General features: G+C 32.3%; 2 protein-coding genes across 3 annotated transcripts in view; one reads left to right on the top strand and one right to left on the bottom strand.

Moving 5' to 3' along the window:
- LOC127700046 (myotubularin-related protein 14-like) overlaps positions 1–3,202 on the bottom strand; it is a 36,609-nt gene extending 33,407 nt beyond the window's left edge. Inside the window, exon 1 of one of the 2 annotated variants that reach the window (XM_052203489.1) lies at positions 2,989–3,202. In XM_052203489.1, coding sequence (XP_052059449.1) covers positions 2,989–3,102 — 114 coding nt within the window. In that variant the 5' untranslated portion in view covers positions 3,103–3,202. The remainder of the gene's footprint in view (positions 1–2,988) is intronic. The other variant, XM_052203488.1, reaches the window with a different exon arrangement.
- Positions 3,203–3,283: 81 nt separating this feature from the next.
- Positions 3,284–15,993, top strand: LOC127700047 (mitochondrial tRNA-specific 2-thiouridylase 1-like). The gene is made up of 8 exons (XM_052203502.1): positions 3,284–3,448; positions 5,423–5,588; positions 7,011–7,195; positions 8,023–8,195; positions 9,167–9,220; positions 11,125–11,191; positions 13,614–13,714; positions 15,581–15,993. Exons 1-8 carry the CDS (start codon positions 3,364–3,366, stop codon positions 15,923–15,925), a joined length of 1,176 nt encoding a protein of 391 aa, XP_052059462.1. The 5' UTR covers positions 3,284–3,363; the 3' UTR covers positions 15,926–15,993.
- The last annotated feature ends 1,458 nt before the right edge of the window (positions 15,994–17,451 follow it).

The following is a 17,451-nucleotide window of genomic DNA, read 5'->3' as shown; positions in this document are numbered from 1 at the left end:
TTTTGTTAATATTTTTATTTTACTATATTCTTCAATTTTATGTATTTTACCAATTTGTAATGAAAAGTAATGTACAGTAATGGAGGCATTACATTGATTTTTAACTAAAGTTATCATTACATTACATGTAATTGTAATGCAGAAAATGTGCATTACAAATTACTTTGCATTACATCAAAAAAATGTAATATAATTACAATGCATTACAATTACAAATTACCATTACCCCAGGCCTGCTCTGAGAGTGGTCAAATATTGGACAAAATTGTAATGACCCCAACTTTTAACACCTTTAAGAACAGATTAAACAAATCATATCCAACTATAGCAGTCATCACGTGACATTGGCGACGTCACACATCACCCGTATCATGCCCAAGTAAAATGTATAGAAATGCAGTTCATGATAAAAAAAGTGTGGAAATATATAGTAATTCCTCATATATTTAGAAATATATTTATGCCTTTTGGAAAAGTTTAAATTTTGGTCTTCTCCCTTCCAAATGCTTTTGAAAATTGATCTTGTTGCCTCGATAATTCACACTGTTAAATCACCCAACTCCGATAAATATTGGATTTTCAGTCGTGTTAAACCTAAAATTGCGATTTAAACAAAACAGATGGAAAAATTGTGGAAATATGTACTGTATTCATAAATATTTGAAATATCGTACATGCAATAGTTTAATTTTTTATTACGTCCCTTCCAAATTGATTTGAAAATTAGCTATTTTCAGAAAATCGGGTATTTTTTTCAAGATGGCGACCACATTGACAGCGTGGGCCGACTTGGTAAAAATATATTTTGTAAGATTGTTACAATGAAAATCAAATAACTGTTGGATGCTCGCGTTTTCAGTCATTGTCTTACCTTAAAGCTGCATAGAATCAAACATTGGTTCCTTTTGATAAAGCTGATACAGCTGTTGTTTTTTTTATAAAAATTAAAAAAAATGGCGACCAAATAATTTTCAAACGTAGACGATGTTCGACACTTATTTTGTCCATGCAAATAATTCAATTTAATTTCACTGTTTATATTGCAATTAAATATGACACGTCATTGTCACTATAATGATAGCCAAGGACATAGCTAGACTAAGGAGATATTAAGTCATAACATCAACGTAATCAAAGAAAACAAACATGGCACCTAATCACGATGTAAGTTTTGACAATACCTATGTAGATGTATGTTTTGACAATACCTATGTTGATTAGTGTTGTCAGATTCTCAATGAAATTCATTAAGATATTATTTTATATTTATAAAAGAAGACCTCGAATGGATATTAACCGAGGTGAAATAACTATATTTTTCAATTTTCTTTAAATCATTCATCGGGTAACTAGTAAATTTTACATAATCCTAATTAAACCAGTAACATGCAGAGTTATCGAACGTAATTATGACTGGAATAGTTGCATATGACTGGGAAGACCAAGACATTATATAATTTTTTACAATTGCAGACATCACATTAGAAGGGAGAGACGTCAACTTCCATTCTTCGAACCAATGGAGGAAGAATTAGAGTCTGATATAGAAGAACCAGAAGTATCCTGCACTGAAAAACATCGCTAGGTATAAAGTAGAACAGAGAGTTGTAAAATCCTTGCAAGCAAATAAAAGAACAGAGTTCCAATGTCCCCCTCGTTGCACATATTTTATCTATCCAAGGCACAAGGGCATTTACTATAAAATACTTTTTTTTTCTTCTTTAAAATTGTTCATAAATATCTAAGAGAAATGAATGCTTCAGAGCAAATTCAATGTGATTTCCGATATAATTAATATTTCCAAGGGGCATAACTCTTTTAATTTATTTGATCAGCACTTATTTTCAATATTGTCAAAAGCATTGCTGATATATATATAAACCTATGATTTAAAATTCATAAAATTCTGACAAGAATTGTACACATGAGAGTGCTAATGATGCAATTTTCGATATAATTAATATTTCCAAAGGGCTTAACTCTTTTTAAAAAAAAATGATCTGCACAGATTTTTGAACTCATCCAAGAAATTGCTGATAAAAACCTATAATATCAATTTCATGAAAATCTAGCAAGAACTGTATACATGAGAGCACTCACAACTGAAACATTGCTAATATAAACCTTTTGATATAAGTTTTATCAAATTCTGGCAAGCACTGTACAAATGAGAGCGCTAAAGATGCAACTTTCCATATAAATGATGTTTAAAGGGGCATAACTCTTTTAAAAATAATTGATCAGCACTGATTTTCGAACTTGTCCGAGACATTAGTGATAGAAACCTATGATATAAGTTTCATAAAAATCTGGCAAGAATTGTACACATGAAAGCGCTAACAATGCAATTTTCCATATAATAAATGTTTCCAAGGGGCAAGACTCTTTTTTAAATAATTCATTGGCACTGACTTTCAAACTCGTCCAAGACATTGCTGATATCAACCTATGATTTAAGTTTTATAAAATTCTGCCAAGAATTGTACATGTGAGTGCGCTAATAAGACCGGATGGACAGATGGATACCCAGTATTTTTAAGTCCCCCGTCAACGCATTGCGAAGGGCCAGGGGGCAAAAAATGGGCACAGGATCTGTATAAACGTATTTACACTTTTGGTATTTAGCTGAATTTTGTCTCCTAATGACCTTAGATCTGCTCCGAATAACCTTCTGACGTCAAGCAACAACCACTTTTAAATTATAACGTCAAATTTTTTTAAATAGTGATGTCAAATTTTACGGGAACTTGTGTGATTTTAAGAAGCGGTCAAATTTGCATAGGATACAAGTGTAAATACGTCTATTTGTTTGGGCTTTTAAGCAGTTAAGTATAATATAATCAGCGACTGTCACTCCACAAAGAACAACAGTAATTCCATGAAGAACCCTTCTAAGCTTTATATATATAAATCCCTGCTTAAAATCGAAATGATTTTTTTTATTTCCTGTATATCAATAATAGACAATATAAACATCCTGATTCAGACCTTGATGTCTCCATCTTTCACTTTATGCGTGTTTTTGACACTATGTTCTAACAATGCGTGAATGTCTTCTTTTGAAACTGTTTCATTTGATGACGAAGTCATAGTCAATAACATTAAACTTTGACCATACAATCACACCAAACACATTTGTTTTGGTCTGTTGTTTTCGTGGACGTCCATATTTACTTTTCCAGGTTCAAGAGGTCAGCAAATTGAAACAACAATTTTGACTGGCTATTTTCAAGGCTGGAAAATAAGGTATCCAATGAAATTGTTCGTTTCATTTTCATTTTCGAACAAACGTCAAACACCTTTCCATGTGACTGTGAGGTTAAACACATGTTAATCACTAAACGTGCCAAAAATAAGTAAAAGATGAGAACAGGGTTAAAAAAAATTGTGTGTGGAATGTCAGGAGGAGTTGATAGTTCAGTAGCAGCATATATGCTTAAAAAAAGAGGTGTGTCATCATACTTGAGCTTGTCCAGTTTTAAAGAATCCATGTCAACTCGCCACAGACCAATTCGACCCAACATTATACCAAAACTCTCCATTTTCTACAAACTCGGCCCACTCCTGTTAACCAGCTGTTTACAAGGAAGTAAAAGCTGAACATATTTTAGGGCATTAAGGTTTACCCTTGTCCATACGTTCATCCAAAAATTGGTTTCTGTTCTTAAAAAAAAAAATTCTTAAGAAAATATCATCTTGTTGAGTTATTAAGTTGAAATAAATAATATGAATAATCTAATTATCACTAAAATATCATATTTTGAGTTTATTTCAGTAAAAAGACTCACCAATATACTTGTATTTATGTTGCTTTATTTGATTATTATTTTATGACACTAATGTAGCAAGAACTGCCTAACCTTCTGGAGCACCTGAGATTCCCGCCTCTCCTTTATTTTTTGGTGTTTATGTTGTTCAATTCTAGGGTTTCAGTGTAATGTTTTGTGGGCTTGTGTACATGTGTCTTTTCATCATTTTCTTTTTTTGGCCATGCAAGCTAGCTATATATATAGGTGTTATCTGTTTTTTTCGACTCATGGTTTTTTATTGCCCACTTGTTATTACTTCTTTCTCTTTTTATTCTTGTTCTTCTCTTAAAACAAAGTAAATGTGTGTTTTTAACTAGCTGTCTCAGTCATTGATGTCTAAAATTTGAAGACATGGTATATATTAGGGAGTCGATCATGTTGAATTTTAAGCCATTACAAGGAGTTGCATGTGAAACAAATTGATATAATAAAGTTTCTGATGAAATATCAAATAATTATTTTTTTTATAATACAGAAACTGAGAAAGATAAGACAAAGTTTTTATGCCTCCGCCATAGCGGAGGGGGCATTAAATTTTATCCTTGTCCGTCTGTACGTACGTCCCAAAGTTTGTTTTTGTTCTCTAACTTTAGTTTGCCTCAACCAAATGTTATGAAACTCATACAAAATGCTTATTACCCCAAAATACAGATCAAGTTTGAATTTTGGTGTCATCACTTTAACCGTTCTAGAGTAATGCCTCTTTACAAATGGAAAAATTGCTGAATTTTTCTTTTCAGTTATCTAATTTTAGTTTGCCTCAACCAAATGTTATGAAACTTATACACCATGCTTATTCCCACAAAACACAGATCAAGTTTGACTTTTGGTGGCGTCGCTTCAATCGTTCTAGAGTTATGCCCCTTTACAAAGGGAAAAATTGCTAAATTTTTCGTTTCCGTTCTCTTACTTAAGTTAGCCTCAATTAAATGTTATGAAACTTATACACAATGCTTATAACCACAAAATACAGCTCAAGTTTGAATTTTGGTGGTGTAACTTTTACAATTCTAGAGTTATGTCCCTTTACAAATGGAAAAATTGCTGAATTTTTCGTTTCCGTTCTCTAACTTAAGTTAGCCTCAACCAAATGTTATGAAACTTATACACAATGCTTATAACCACAAAACTCACATCAAGTTCAAATTTGGGTAGTGTCACTTATATCGTTCTTCAGTTGTGTCCCTTTATAACTTTATATGATATGGAAACGGGGGCATCATCTGTGACCCATGGACACATTCCCCATTTATTTTAAATGATTTATAATAGTAGGTATAATGAGAATTCAAAGCTATGTTTTGAAAGAAAGTGACTGCGTTACCATATCTGAAAATCACTTTCCCTGTTTGATAACTGTTACTCAACATAATAAAGTACATGACCACATATCAAATCTTTTTTTTAAATACATGAGCTGAGTAATAAGAAGCCAAAACTTTGGATGGACCAGACAAGACAGGACAAGACAAGGTAGAGACAGACAAGTGCATTGCATTGTACCATGTACTCTTTGAGTGGAGGTGTAGCGGGTATACAATTTGTTCAGTTAGACAGATATTCATTTTTTCTTTCATAGTAATTTGATTATCATTTATTTTATTATATTTCAGGACATGAGGTTGTTGGATTATTTATGAAGAACTGGGACATTGCTGATGAAAAAGGAAAGTGTTCGTCTGATGCTGACAGAGAAGATGCACAGTATGTCTGTGACCGTCTGAAGATCCCATTACATGATGTCAATTTTGTTAAAGAGTATTGGAATGAAGTTTTTAGGTATTTTAGAAAAAAAAATGTCATTTAGAATTAGAATGATTGATTGATTGGTGTTTAACGCCACCTTCAACACTATTATGCTATTTCGTTGCGGTCAGTTTTTATTGGTGGAGGAAGCTGGAGTGCCCAGAGAGAACCACCAACCTTCGGTAGGAAAACTAACAATCCTAGTCAATTAAGATGTCAGTAAAGTGAACATGCCCCGTGCGGGAATTGAACTCACAACCTCAGTGTTGACTGGCTAGTGATACAGTAGTTCAACTACTTAGACCACTTGGCCACCGAGGCCCCATTTAGAATTAGAATACAATAGGATAGAAGGGGGTGGTGAAGGGTTTTTTTTTCTGCTACATGTTTGCAATTTTGATTTTAATTTATAATAAAACTGCTGAATAACAGGCTCCTGTTTTGGGACAGACACATAAAAAATGTGTTAAACATATTTATGAGTGCTCAACCCTCCCCTCACCTGGGAGAGTGGTATAACAGCACAACATAAGAACATATTGTAAACATCAGTAGAATATATTTATTATACCCCGCTTTAAAAAAGGGGGGTATACTGTTTTACCTCTGCCTGTCCTTCCGCCAGTCCATCCGTCCGTCCCATGAATATTTTCGTTGCATTTTTCTCAGGAACTACTTGACAAGGATTTCTGAAATTTGGTTTCAGGGTTTATATAAGTAAGTTACACTGTGTGATGCATTTTCAGATTTAACACTCAACAACTTCCTGTTTACCGAACACTTGTATTATTTTACACATGATAGCCAAGTTGAAAACTTTCGTCACATTTTTCTCAAGAACTACTTGACAAGGATTTCTGAAATTTGGTTTCAGGGTTTATATAAGTACGTTACACTGTGTGATGAGTTTTTAGATTCATCACTTAACAACTTCCTTTTCACCGAAATATTTCGGCAGGGGTATCATCAGTGAGCAGTAGCTCACAGTTTTACTTATTATATTGGAAATTATTGATAACAAGAAGAAAGAAGATACATTTTATAAACATGGCAATTAGATAATTAGCACTGTGAGTCGATTTCACAAAGGCCTTAAGGGCAGTGTCAGAATGAGTAAATTTTATTTATAATTACTCTTAAGTTTATAGGGTCAGGAGTTCAATAAAATGTTTTGACAGTTATATATATAACATTGAATTTGAATGTAAATTAAAAAAAAAATTCTTGTGTTATTGAGAACAATTTTCATAATAATGGAAAATAGGCATTTCATGCACTTACCTGGAGGTATTTGACAATGTCACTTGTCAGTTGCAATGCAAAAACAATGTGGAAAATTTCTAATAATTATGATTATGGAAGTAAACTCTTAAGGTGTCCATACATGAAATCTGATCATTTCTCAAAATATCTGGTAACACTATCTTATTGCTTGCATGTTCTTGTTTTTTTCAGTACTTTGATAAAAGGTTATGAGAATGGTTACACACCAAATCCAGATATACTCTGCAACAAGCACATAAAGTTTAAATACTTCTTTGATCATGCTATAAATAACATTGGAGCTGATGCCATAGCAACAGGACATTATGTCAAAACAAGTGTGTTTGAAAACTTAGAAAATCCTGATACCAGTGAAGGTATATTTTTATGGTCAAATTGAAGTTATTAAAAGCATTTGGTAATATTAAGTCCTTGACATATTGATTAAGCTAGCAAACATGACAAAGATATATATCATTCGTATTAAAGATATTTTGGATTCACATATTCAATTTCATTTTTTACTGTAAGTATTCTGGTTTGCCTGAAAGAAACAATTCATTGACCAGCTGGAGAACAAAAAAAAAACAAACTAAAAAGTTGAAATATGCAAGAACTGACCTTCTCAGTACACACCAGTTCTTAAAACATATAAGAGTCCTCTTCCAACCTCGATACGACAGAATATATAAAAATTAGATGAGAACCAAAAAGAAGCTATAAACTTTTTAAACTGGTCTCATCAATTATATCTGAGTTGTCTTTCATAAATGTAATAGAACATGACTCTTTCCTATCCAGACTTGGTTGAATCAGAAGAAAAAAGTCCTCAGGTTTTGACCTGGACAGGAAAATTTTTACCCCCTCCACATTTTCTTTCAGACCTTCTATAATATGATAATTGATTTGAGGTTATCTAATCGATGTCAATCATTAGAAATTTCAATGCTTCTCATCTTAAAAAAATTTGCAGGTTGCTCTTACTAATGTACACCCCAATTCTTTTTTTATTTACACTTTTCTCAGTAGCTCATGGTTAAATTCAAACCTAACTAAAAGTGACAAGAAAATTATTGAACACATAAACAATTGTTCTTATCAACTTGTGGATTTAGTTTGAACACAAAATGATTGTGTGTAAAATTATTCAAGTTAATCAAAGGTTTTGTAAATTTAATAGAACTTATTTTCCTGCTCCAACTAGGTATAAAATTAATGTTACCATTAGATCAGTGGAAAGACCAAACACTTTTCCTGTCTCAGATACCACAAAGAGCATTACAGAAATCGGTTTTTCCACTTGGTGATATACTTAAAAAAGACGTCAAAAAGATAGCAGAGTCAATTGGATTGGATAGAATTGCCAAGAAAAAAGAAGTAAGTAATGATAAACAAGTGGTGATGGCCTAAATAAACTGATGTTATTTTAGAAAACAATAAATTATTTCAGATTTACAGTAGAAAAATTGGAATGATAATCACTGAAAAGACATTTGGTATACAGGTAACTTCACTATTGTCCACACATTGAGATAAAAAATTAACTTATTTGTGTTGACTTTCTGATTTTTGACTTTTCGTGATAAGATCAGTTTCTCTCATTCTAAAAGTCATAGGTCTACTATTTTTGCTTTTCAGAATGATTGTGGCGTGTAAATGTCTATCTGACAGGGTTCACTTGACTCAAATTCAAGTTTAGTTAATTTTTTGTGCACAAGTCAGTTTCTCTGATCATGTTTTGCTGATATTATAAGTAATAGTCAACAATATTTGGGATATAAAGTGATTGTAATGGGAACATGTTATCAGCAAAACATTTCAGTGTGTGCACTCTTGTTTTGTTTTTCATCCAAATTCATAAAAAAAAAGTCGAATTAATTTGTTAATTGTTCCATATTTCTTGAACTACATATCTCTGACATAATATAAGAAGTAAATAAAAGTTAATACAAAGTTATGATAAAAGTAGAAAAATAGATATGTAACAACAGTTGAATTTATGAAATAGATGGAGTAGTGAGATTATATGAATATCCAAAGATACATATCAAAAATGAATAAAATTGAGAATGGAAATGGGGAATATGTCAAAGAGACAACAATCCGACCAAAGAGCAACTGTTCAGTGATGGGCAATACTAAGAATACTGATTACCAATGAATATCATCACAGTAGCTGACTTTTCCAGCAACCACTCACAAACTTAATTTGAAAGTCCTTCAATCTTTTGTTCCCTTTATGAGTTTCTTTCATAGTTTATATCCAATTATGAATCAAGGTAACACAAGTAAAAAGGTTTAATTCTATGAAAAATACAATACTAAACATTTAATACTTTTTATTACAGAGTATGGGTATATGTTTCATAGGCAAGAGAAATTTTCAGTCTTTTGTAGAAGAGGTAAGCTGAAAAAATTACTTCAAGCAAGTGACTGTTTCTGATTGCATAATTTTAGTGTATATGGAATTGGCAATCCTACCATATTGTACATTTGTAGTTCTGTGGATGGGAATCTGTCTCTTTTATTATAAGTTAATCATAACAAAGTAAGGGAATATAGCAATATCCAGTACAAAAATTTGGTCACTCTGACCTACTTTTCATGCTACATTGACTCATATTAAGTTTGTATGTCAAAGTTCACATCTAGAATATCAAATGACCTACAATCATATAACTTAGTGCAAGGATGTACTTGTACCTAGGGGAATATAGCATTGTCATAGTAAAGGAAGTATCAGTAATGTCATTCTGATCTTAATTTGACACTTAGAAAACTGTTTTGATTAATATATGTTAATATAAAAAAATAAGATGTGATTTGATTGCCAATGACACAATTCTCCACCAGAAACCAAATGACATAGAAGTTTACAACTATATATAGGTTACTGTATGGCCTACAACAATGAGCAAAACCCATACAGCATAGCCAGCTATAAAAGGCCCCAAAAAATGACAAATGTCAAACCATTTCAAACAAGAAAACTAATGGTCTGATTTATGTACAAAACAATGAACACAAACAAATATGATATACAGCAACAAACAACAACCACTAAATAACAGGCTCCTGACTTGGGACAGGCACATAAAGAATGTGGCGTGTTAAACTAGTTTTTTTTTTGCGCCAAACCCTCTCCTCTAACTTAAGCCAATCCAGGGACAAGACAAACTTTGTAAAGGTAGATTAAATTTATCTCTGTAATAAGATCTTTGTGTAAAATCTCTGTAATAAGATCTTTGTGTAAAATCTCTGTAATAAGATCTTTGTGTAAATTCTCTGCAATAAGATCTTTTTGTAATATCTCTATTATGAATAAGATATTTTTGTAATATCTCTGTAATAAGATCTTTGAATATTGTTTTTATCAAACCTACCATATCTTCTTATTTTTATATCAATCAGGAAACCTGGAATACCTTCATTGCTATAAATAGAATATGTTGAATTATTAACCAATTATTAACCAATTTGTACACCTGTCTTGAGAGACAAAACTTGTCCTCTGCCATTAATGGCTAACAGTAGAACTCACTTTTGAAAGGATATTTGGGGGCCTCGGTGGCGAAGATGTCTAAGTAGTTTGTCTGCTGAGAAAATTCTCAGGTCATTTGATTTTCAAGATGTCAACAGTAGCGTTATAAAATCTTTTTTTTTTACATGAGACAATTTAGAACTTGACATATTGTATATTCATGTATACATGTCTTTTGTTGAAAATTGTAAGTTGACATCTCTAGATGTCTTTTGGTTATTTGTATGTTTAGGTTCTGTCTCATATATTGATCTATATCCCACATTTTTTATTTAAAACAGTACGGTGGATTCATTCCTATTTGTTGGATACCAATTTTTGTGGATTTCGTGGGTACAGGTGAATCACAAATTTGAATGTATAAGAAATTACAAATTTTATATAGGCTTGTATACAGACTTTGGCAAAACCACAAAATCAAATATCCACAAAATGCAAGTTTTCCTCGATCCATAAAAATTGGAACCCCAAAAAAATAAATGATTCGACAATACATGTAGTATGTTTGGAACTTTATAGTCCAGATACGTGTCTGCTGAGGGATATTTTTTAATTTTTATTTTTACAGATCCCTGATTGATACAGGGAAGCATCAAAACAAAAATTAAAATAGTCTACCAAGATTTTCTAATTGTTTGGACAAAAAACTTTAGAGAAAATAGCTAAAAGATTTAAAAAAAATCAGATCCAATCTTTGCTTTATGACATTTATGCTGAAAATTGTAATACATATTTGAAATAACAAATTAGTGCCTTATTTTACAGTATATAGAACAAAAGCCAGGAAATTTTGTAGATGTTGAAACTGATAAAATTGTTGGCACCCATAAAGGTTGGTATTTGGCTTCTGTTAAATGTTGTTATCTTTCATTTTGGCAAAAAATTTTTACATGTTGGAGGCTAGGAATAATCCTAAACAATTAGACTCATGTGTAATTATTTAATTGAATACTTAACAACAAAAACATGGGGAGGGGAGGACTGTTGCCGCCTGTAATAATTGTTGCCTTTTATTTGAACAACAATAGTTTTTAAATCGAATCAATGAATAAGACCCTTTGGCTTTGCCAGTATTTTCTTGTAAAATAACAACTAAACTATCTTTAGGGAATAGAAATTATATTATTATAAGATCATTACAAAAAATAAAGTACAATATTTAACGGTTTTCTGTAATTTTTGTGTGTGAAGTATTTACATATAGTTATCTGTAAAGCTGTGTTCAAATTCGTTTTGACAGTTCGAAATCCCCTTTTTATACGACTTAGCACACCTATCCTTGCGTTTAAGAAAATAGGTCGCTAACGTTCAAGGTTATTTCTATATGACCGCAAAAAAATTTTGCGGTCGTATATTGGTATGACAATGGCGTCGTCGTCGTCCAAAGACACACTGGTTTTCGCACAATAACTTTAGTTTAAGTAAATGGATCTCTATGAAATTTTACCATAAGTTTCAATACCACAAAAGGAAGGTTGGGATTGATTTTGGGGGTTATGGTACCAACAGTTAAGGAATTAGGGGCCAAAAATAAGCATTTTTGTAACTTCCAGACATAACTTGTGTGTTAGTGTATGGATCTCTCTGACATTGTACCACAAGGTTCCATATCACAAAGGGAATGCTGGGATTTATTTTGGGGGTAATTGCCTCCAAATTTTAGGAATTAGGGGCCAAAAAGGGGCAAAAAACAAGCATTTTTCTAGTTTCATGACAATAACTTGTGTGTAAGTGTATGGATCTTTCTGAAATTGTACTACAAGGTTCCATATCACAAAGGGAAAGCTGGAATTGAGTTCGGGGGTAATTGCCCAGAACATTTAGGAATAAGGGGCCAAAATGGAGCCAAAAATAAGCATTTTTCTAGTTTCCAGCCAATAACTTGTGTTCAAGTGTATGGATCTCTCTGAAATTGTACTGCAAGGTACCATACCACAAAGGGAAGTCTGAGATTTTCTTTTGGGGTAATTGCTGAAAATTTTAGGAATTAGGGGCAAAAAAGGGGCAAAAAACAAGCATTTTTCAAGTTTCAGGACCATTATTTGTGTGTAAGTGTATGGATCTTTATGAAATTGTACCACAAGGTTCCATATCACAAAGGGAAAGCTTGGTTTGAGTTTGGGGGTAATTGCCCTAAAAGTTTAGGAATTTGGGGCCAAAAAGGGGCCTAAAAACAAACATTTTTCTAGTGTCCAGACAATAACTTGTGTTCAAGTATATGGATCTCTCTAAAATTGTACTGCAAGGTACCATACCACAAAGGGAAGGCATGGATTGAGTTTGGGGGTGATGAATCATAAGGGGTTTAAAAAAATTTGGGGGAGGGATTTTTTTTTCCTTTTTTTCCTTTTTTTTTCCTTTAAAATTTTCCATTTTAAATTGGTTATTTCTGATTTATATATAAAAGCAAATAATAATGATATGGTTTGAATAGGTAAATTAAAAATTTTTAATTTCTTAGACCACATTCATTCTGTGTCAGAAACCTATGCTGTGTCAAATATTTAATCACAATCCAAATTCAGTGCTGTATCAAGCTTGAATGTTGTGTCCATACTTGCCCCAACTGTTCAGGGTTCGACCTCTGCGGTCGTATCAAGCTTCGCCCAGCGAAGCATTTTATTGTGTATTGAAATTAGCGTGTACATAAACATTGGAGTATGTGAAAAGTATGCACTATTTCTGTCTTAACACCGATTTAGGAATATAAAGCAGGTAAATGCAGTTACTAATGAAATGTATGAAGAATAACAAGCGTTTGAATGCAACAAGTTGGGGGAATTTCTTATGCAAAATAGGAAACTGTCAAATTTGCAGGGAACAATATTTTCGGCCAAAATAAATTATCGAAGTATAATTAAACGTTCATAACACTGCCCAATGCCTTAAGAAGCTGTATGGTAATGGATGCAAATAAAAAAAAATTTGGTGTCAATAAGATGAGCTGAATCTAAAAGTTTCATTTCAACCAAAATGTGGACTATAGATTTTAATGCTTTTTAGGGTGTGTACTATCCCCTGTCTGGCTGTGAGAGTTCTACTAAAGTCTTTGACTAAACAAAAAACATCGTAAAAAATAGTTTAAGAGCTTAAGAACTGGACATGCTGGGCAGTTGCAAAGTTACAGTTAGTAGCCCAGTCATAATGGTTTGAGTGGGCAAGAACTTTTAAAAATGACTTTATTAATAAAATTTTTAAATTAGATAAAATCCTGCTTAAATTAATGCTACCTTTTTTCACTTTATATTTAACAGGAGCACATTATTGGACAATAGGACAACGAACACATCTGTCTGGACTTGATAAAGCATACTTTGTGTCCTCTTTAGATACAGATTCACAGACTGTTTATGTGGTAAGACATTTCAAGAAATAGTGTTCCAGTTACCAGTCAAGATTCTATTTTGTGGATAATTGAATGAGCAAGAAACTTTGTAAGGATGAAGGGTTTTGCCTTAAAACCATTTTTTTTTGGCTAACTTTGGACACTAGAGGTTAAGATCATATGAGGTCATAAGTTTTATATTATATTTTCCCATTGATACTTGGTATATTATATTTTCCCATTGATATCTGGTATTGTCAGATTGGTATAATGTTGAAAAGGTGTTATACATACCAACCCATTTGCTTTGATTTTTTGTTCTCGCCTGTTAGGAAAATGAGGATTTAAGAAATTGTGATCCTACTGTACATTACGTCATTGTTGTCTGCATCAAAGTATAGGTTCAGTGTGTAGTAAAGGTCTTTTTTCAGACATCTTTAATTTTATTAAACCTTTATGGAATTTCATGGAACTTGGACAAGCTTTTTCATGATGAACACAGTTTCAGGATCAAATGTATTTTCTCATTTTCCGTATTCAACTATTAATGGACTTTTTGGGGTTTTTTATGCCCCCGCCGTAGCGGAGGGGGCATTAAGTTTTACCCTTGTACGTTCTTACGTACGTACGTACGTCCCAAAATTGGTTTCCGTTCTCTAACTTAAGTTTGCCTCTACCAAATGTTATGAAACTTATACACAATGCTTATTACCACAAAACACAGATCAAGAGTGAATTTTGGTGGCGTCACTTTTACCGTTCTAGAGTTATGCCCCTTTACAAATGGAAAAATTCCTGAAATATTTGTTTCTGTTCTCTTACTTTAGTTTGCCTCAACCAAATGTTATGAAACTTATGCACAATGCTAATTACCACAAAACTCAGATCAAGTACAAATTTGGGTAGTGTCACTTTTAAAGTTCTTGAGTTATATCCCTTTATAATGTTATATGCAAGTGGTGGCATCATCTGTGTCCCATGGACGCATTCCCCATTTATTTTAGTTATCATTAAGATGTAGTCTAAAGTTAAAGTTTTTTAGACTTCAATAACTCTATCAAACCTTCATCTTTTTTTCTTCTTTCATTATTAGTTTATTTTAAGTATGATGCTGAGATAAACTCCATTATGGTAGTGCTGTCTTAATGTGATGATATTGCAATATTGACATTACATGTCACGCTGTAAATTTTTTAAGGGGTGGAGACCGAAGCGTTATTTCATTTGAATTAATGGTTTTTTGGGGCTGTTCCAGAAATAAATTTACGAGAAGGGGGGTCTGTGGCACTTTTTATTTTACCCTGCTTTGTATAAAATTTAAATGAGTTTTCCTATGATTGTTCAAGCTATCTTTGTAAATTAATCACCCTCGTTAAATTTTAACAGAAATGGCTCCCTGCTTCCCCTATAAAATTTATTTAGGAACATCCCTATCGTCCTTCCTGTCTTCTATATCACCCTGCTCAGTTATTCCGTAATACTCGTATCATGGCTTTGAGATGTGTGCGGACATTATATACTTATCAGTAACGTCACAGTGTCTGAAGAGAAGTTATCAGCAACATTACAATGTGTGAAAAGACATTATCAAGCATACTTTCGTTAAGAGTTAAACTGTCAAAAGGGAGAGGGAAAAGACTAGTAATAAATTGATAAACAGATTATTTGGTTTTCTACATAAAGATATCGTAAAATATCAGCCTCTCAACACAATGTTTTTTATCGTTTCGCAGTGCTCACTCGCAAAAAAAAGGTTGACATTGTAGCTTGTGGCTGATATTTTACAATATCAATGGGTAGAAAACCGGATATGTATCTATATTACTATCTACATATATACATGAATTGATCAGTTTACATGGAAATATTGAATGAAAATTAATTCTTTTCTTTCAGGCAAAAGGAACAGATCATCCAGCATTATTTTTTGAGACATTATTTACTGAACCAGTTCATTGGATTCATAAACCTCCTCGTGATCTTATTCAGAACCAGATGTGCGATGTCGGTTTTAGATATCAACATGTCCATCCAGTTAGTCCCTGTACATTAACGTTAAGTGGCGGGAACAGTTTAATTGTATCCCTTGCTCAGCCAATGAGATCTATTGCAGCTGGACAGTATGCAGTGTTTTATAAAGACAATGAGTGTTTAGGGAGTGCACGGATATTACGTACTGGTCCTTCATTATATGTTTTGAATTACAAAGATAGAGTTAAGTTTGCTAAAGAATTTTCATGATATATTTAATTTTTTATTTTGTTAATTATAAGAATCTGTTTTGCAAAAAAGTCAAATTTTGCTTTTCATTAGCAATGTCAATGTCAATACATGTATAAAGGAAATGGGATATACTTGCCAAGGAGACAACTATCCATCAATATGTTGTAGTTATTAGTGATTATAGGTCATTGTAGGGCCTTCAAAAATCAGAAAAACCATACCGAATAGTTAGCTTACAAAAGCCTCAAAATGAAAAAAGGTAAAATTTTTCAAAACAACCAAAAAACAACAGCCTGATATATGATAAAACCAGAAACAAGAAAAAAATATAACAGACAGCAATCAATGACAACCACTGAGTAACAGACTCCTACACTTCATTTCATTCAAGTTTATTTTTAGTAACTTGTCACATGATTATTCAGAGTAGTTCCAAAAAATGAAACCAATAAGACTAGGACTCATCTCATTTTTAAGTACAACTCCCTGCAATTTACTTGATGTTCATCTTCATCATTGCTATTGCTCCTCTGGCAAAAACTTTCATCATTAATAAGCATCTGCAATTGACGTATTCAAAGTCTAATCTAAATGACTTAAGTAAATAAAACCATGATAAGGGTGCTTAGTTAGTTGTGGTCCATTATTTCTATCGAAAAAGTCCCTTTGGCAAAAATTGTAAAATCTCAAAATTTAGCTAACATAATTCTTTTCTGGCAATAACTGATAAAGAAAGTTGATTCACAATTTCAGCAATGTTAACCCATTGGTAAATCTTATCTTTAAGCTCGTTCAAGCTGTATATTGCCTCTCTTTACCTATTAAAATGTTCAAGAATGGCAAAAAAATTGATGACAATTACAGTAATGTCAACGTATTTAACTCTTTTCTCCTTGATCTGTTTTCTGAAAGTATATCTCTATCTATTATAGTTCTATAAATAGAACCCCGAACGCAGAAAGGGAGAAAAAATCATTAAAAAGTGAAGCTTTTAAAACAATAGTATAGAACCAAATTCATAGGACGCCACTGCAAAATGTAGTTCCTAAAACAAAAGCATGATAACTAATTTTTTGCAATGCCATTATAAAATGTAGTCTCTAAAACAATAGCATGACTCAGTCTATTCTATGCCTTTACAAAGTGAAGTTTCTTTTTTTTGTATAGTTTATTTATTTATTTAATGACAATTTGTCGCACCTGGGACCTACATGAATAATACAATCTCTTGGTCTCAGGTTGTCAGGTTGAAGATCCATTGGTGGCCTTCGGCTGTTGTCTGCTCTTTGGTCGGGTTGTTGTCTCTTTGACATATTCCCCATTTCCATTCTCAATTTTATTTTCCTTCATTTTTTTTTAAATATCATAGACTACTAGCTAATTTTATTTTTAATTTATTTAAATGCTTTTTGTTTTTCGATACTATGCGAATAAAAGTCTTTAATTTGTTCATCAAAAGAATTATTTTGTTTCATGTGTATAACAGGAGTGATTAATATTGTACAGTGTGCAAATTATTCGTTTTACTTAGAAATATTAAAATT

Source organism: Mytilus californianus, unplaced genomic scaffold (genome assembly GCF_021869535.1).
Source record: "Mytilus californianus isolate M0D057914Y unplaced genomic scaffold, xbMytCali1.0.p SCAF_47, whole genome shotgun sequence".
Lineage (NCBI taxonomy): Eukaryota > Metazoa > Mollusca > Bivalvia > Mytilida > Mytilidae > Mytilus > Mytilus californianus.
This window is presented reverse-complemented; position numbering and strand designations above follow the sequence as displayed.

What these genes read in the sequence shown, in the direction of transcription:
- LOC127700047 (XM_052203502.1), top strand. Translation starts at nt 3,364, where the DNA reads ATGAGAACAGGGTTAAAAAAAATTGTGTGTGGAATGTCAGGAGGAGTT. An exon ending in TATTGGAATGAAGTTTTTAG is followed by an intron (nt 5,589 to 7,010) that starts GTATTTTAGAAA and finishes TGTTTTTTTCAG; the next exon opens with TACTTTGATAAAAGGTTATG. An exon ending in TTCAGTCTTTTGTAGAAGAG is followed by an intron (nt 9,221 to 11,124) that starts GTAAGCTGAAAA and finishes CTTATTTTACAG; the next exon opens with TATATAGAACAAAAGCCAGG.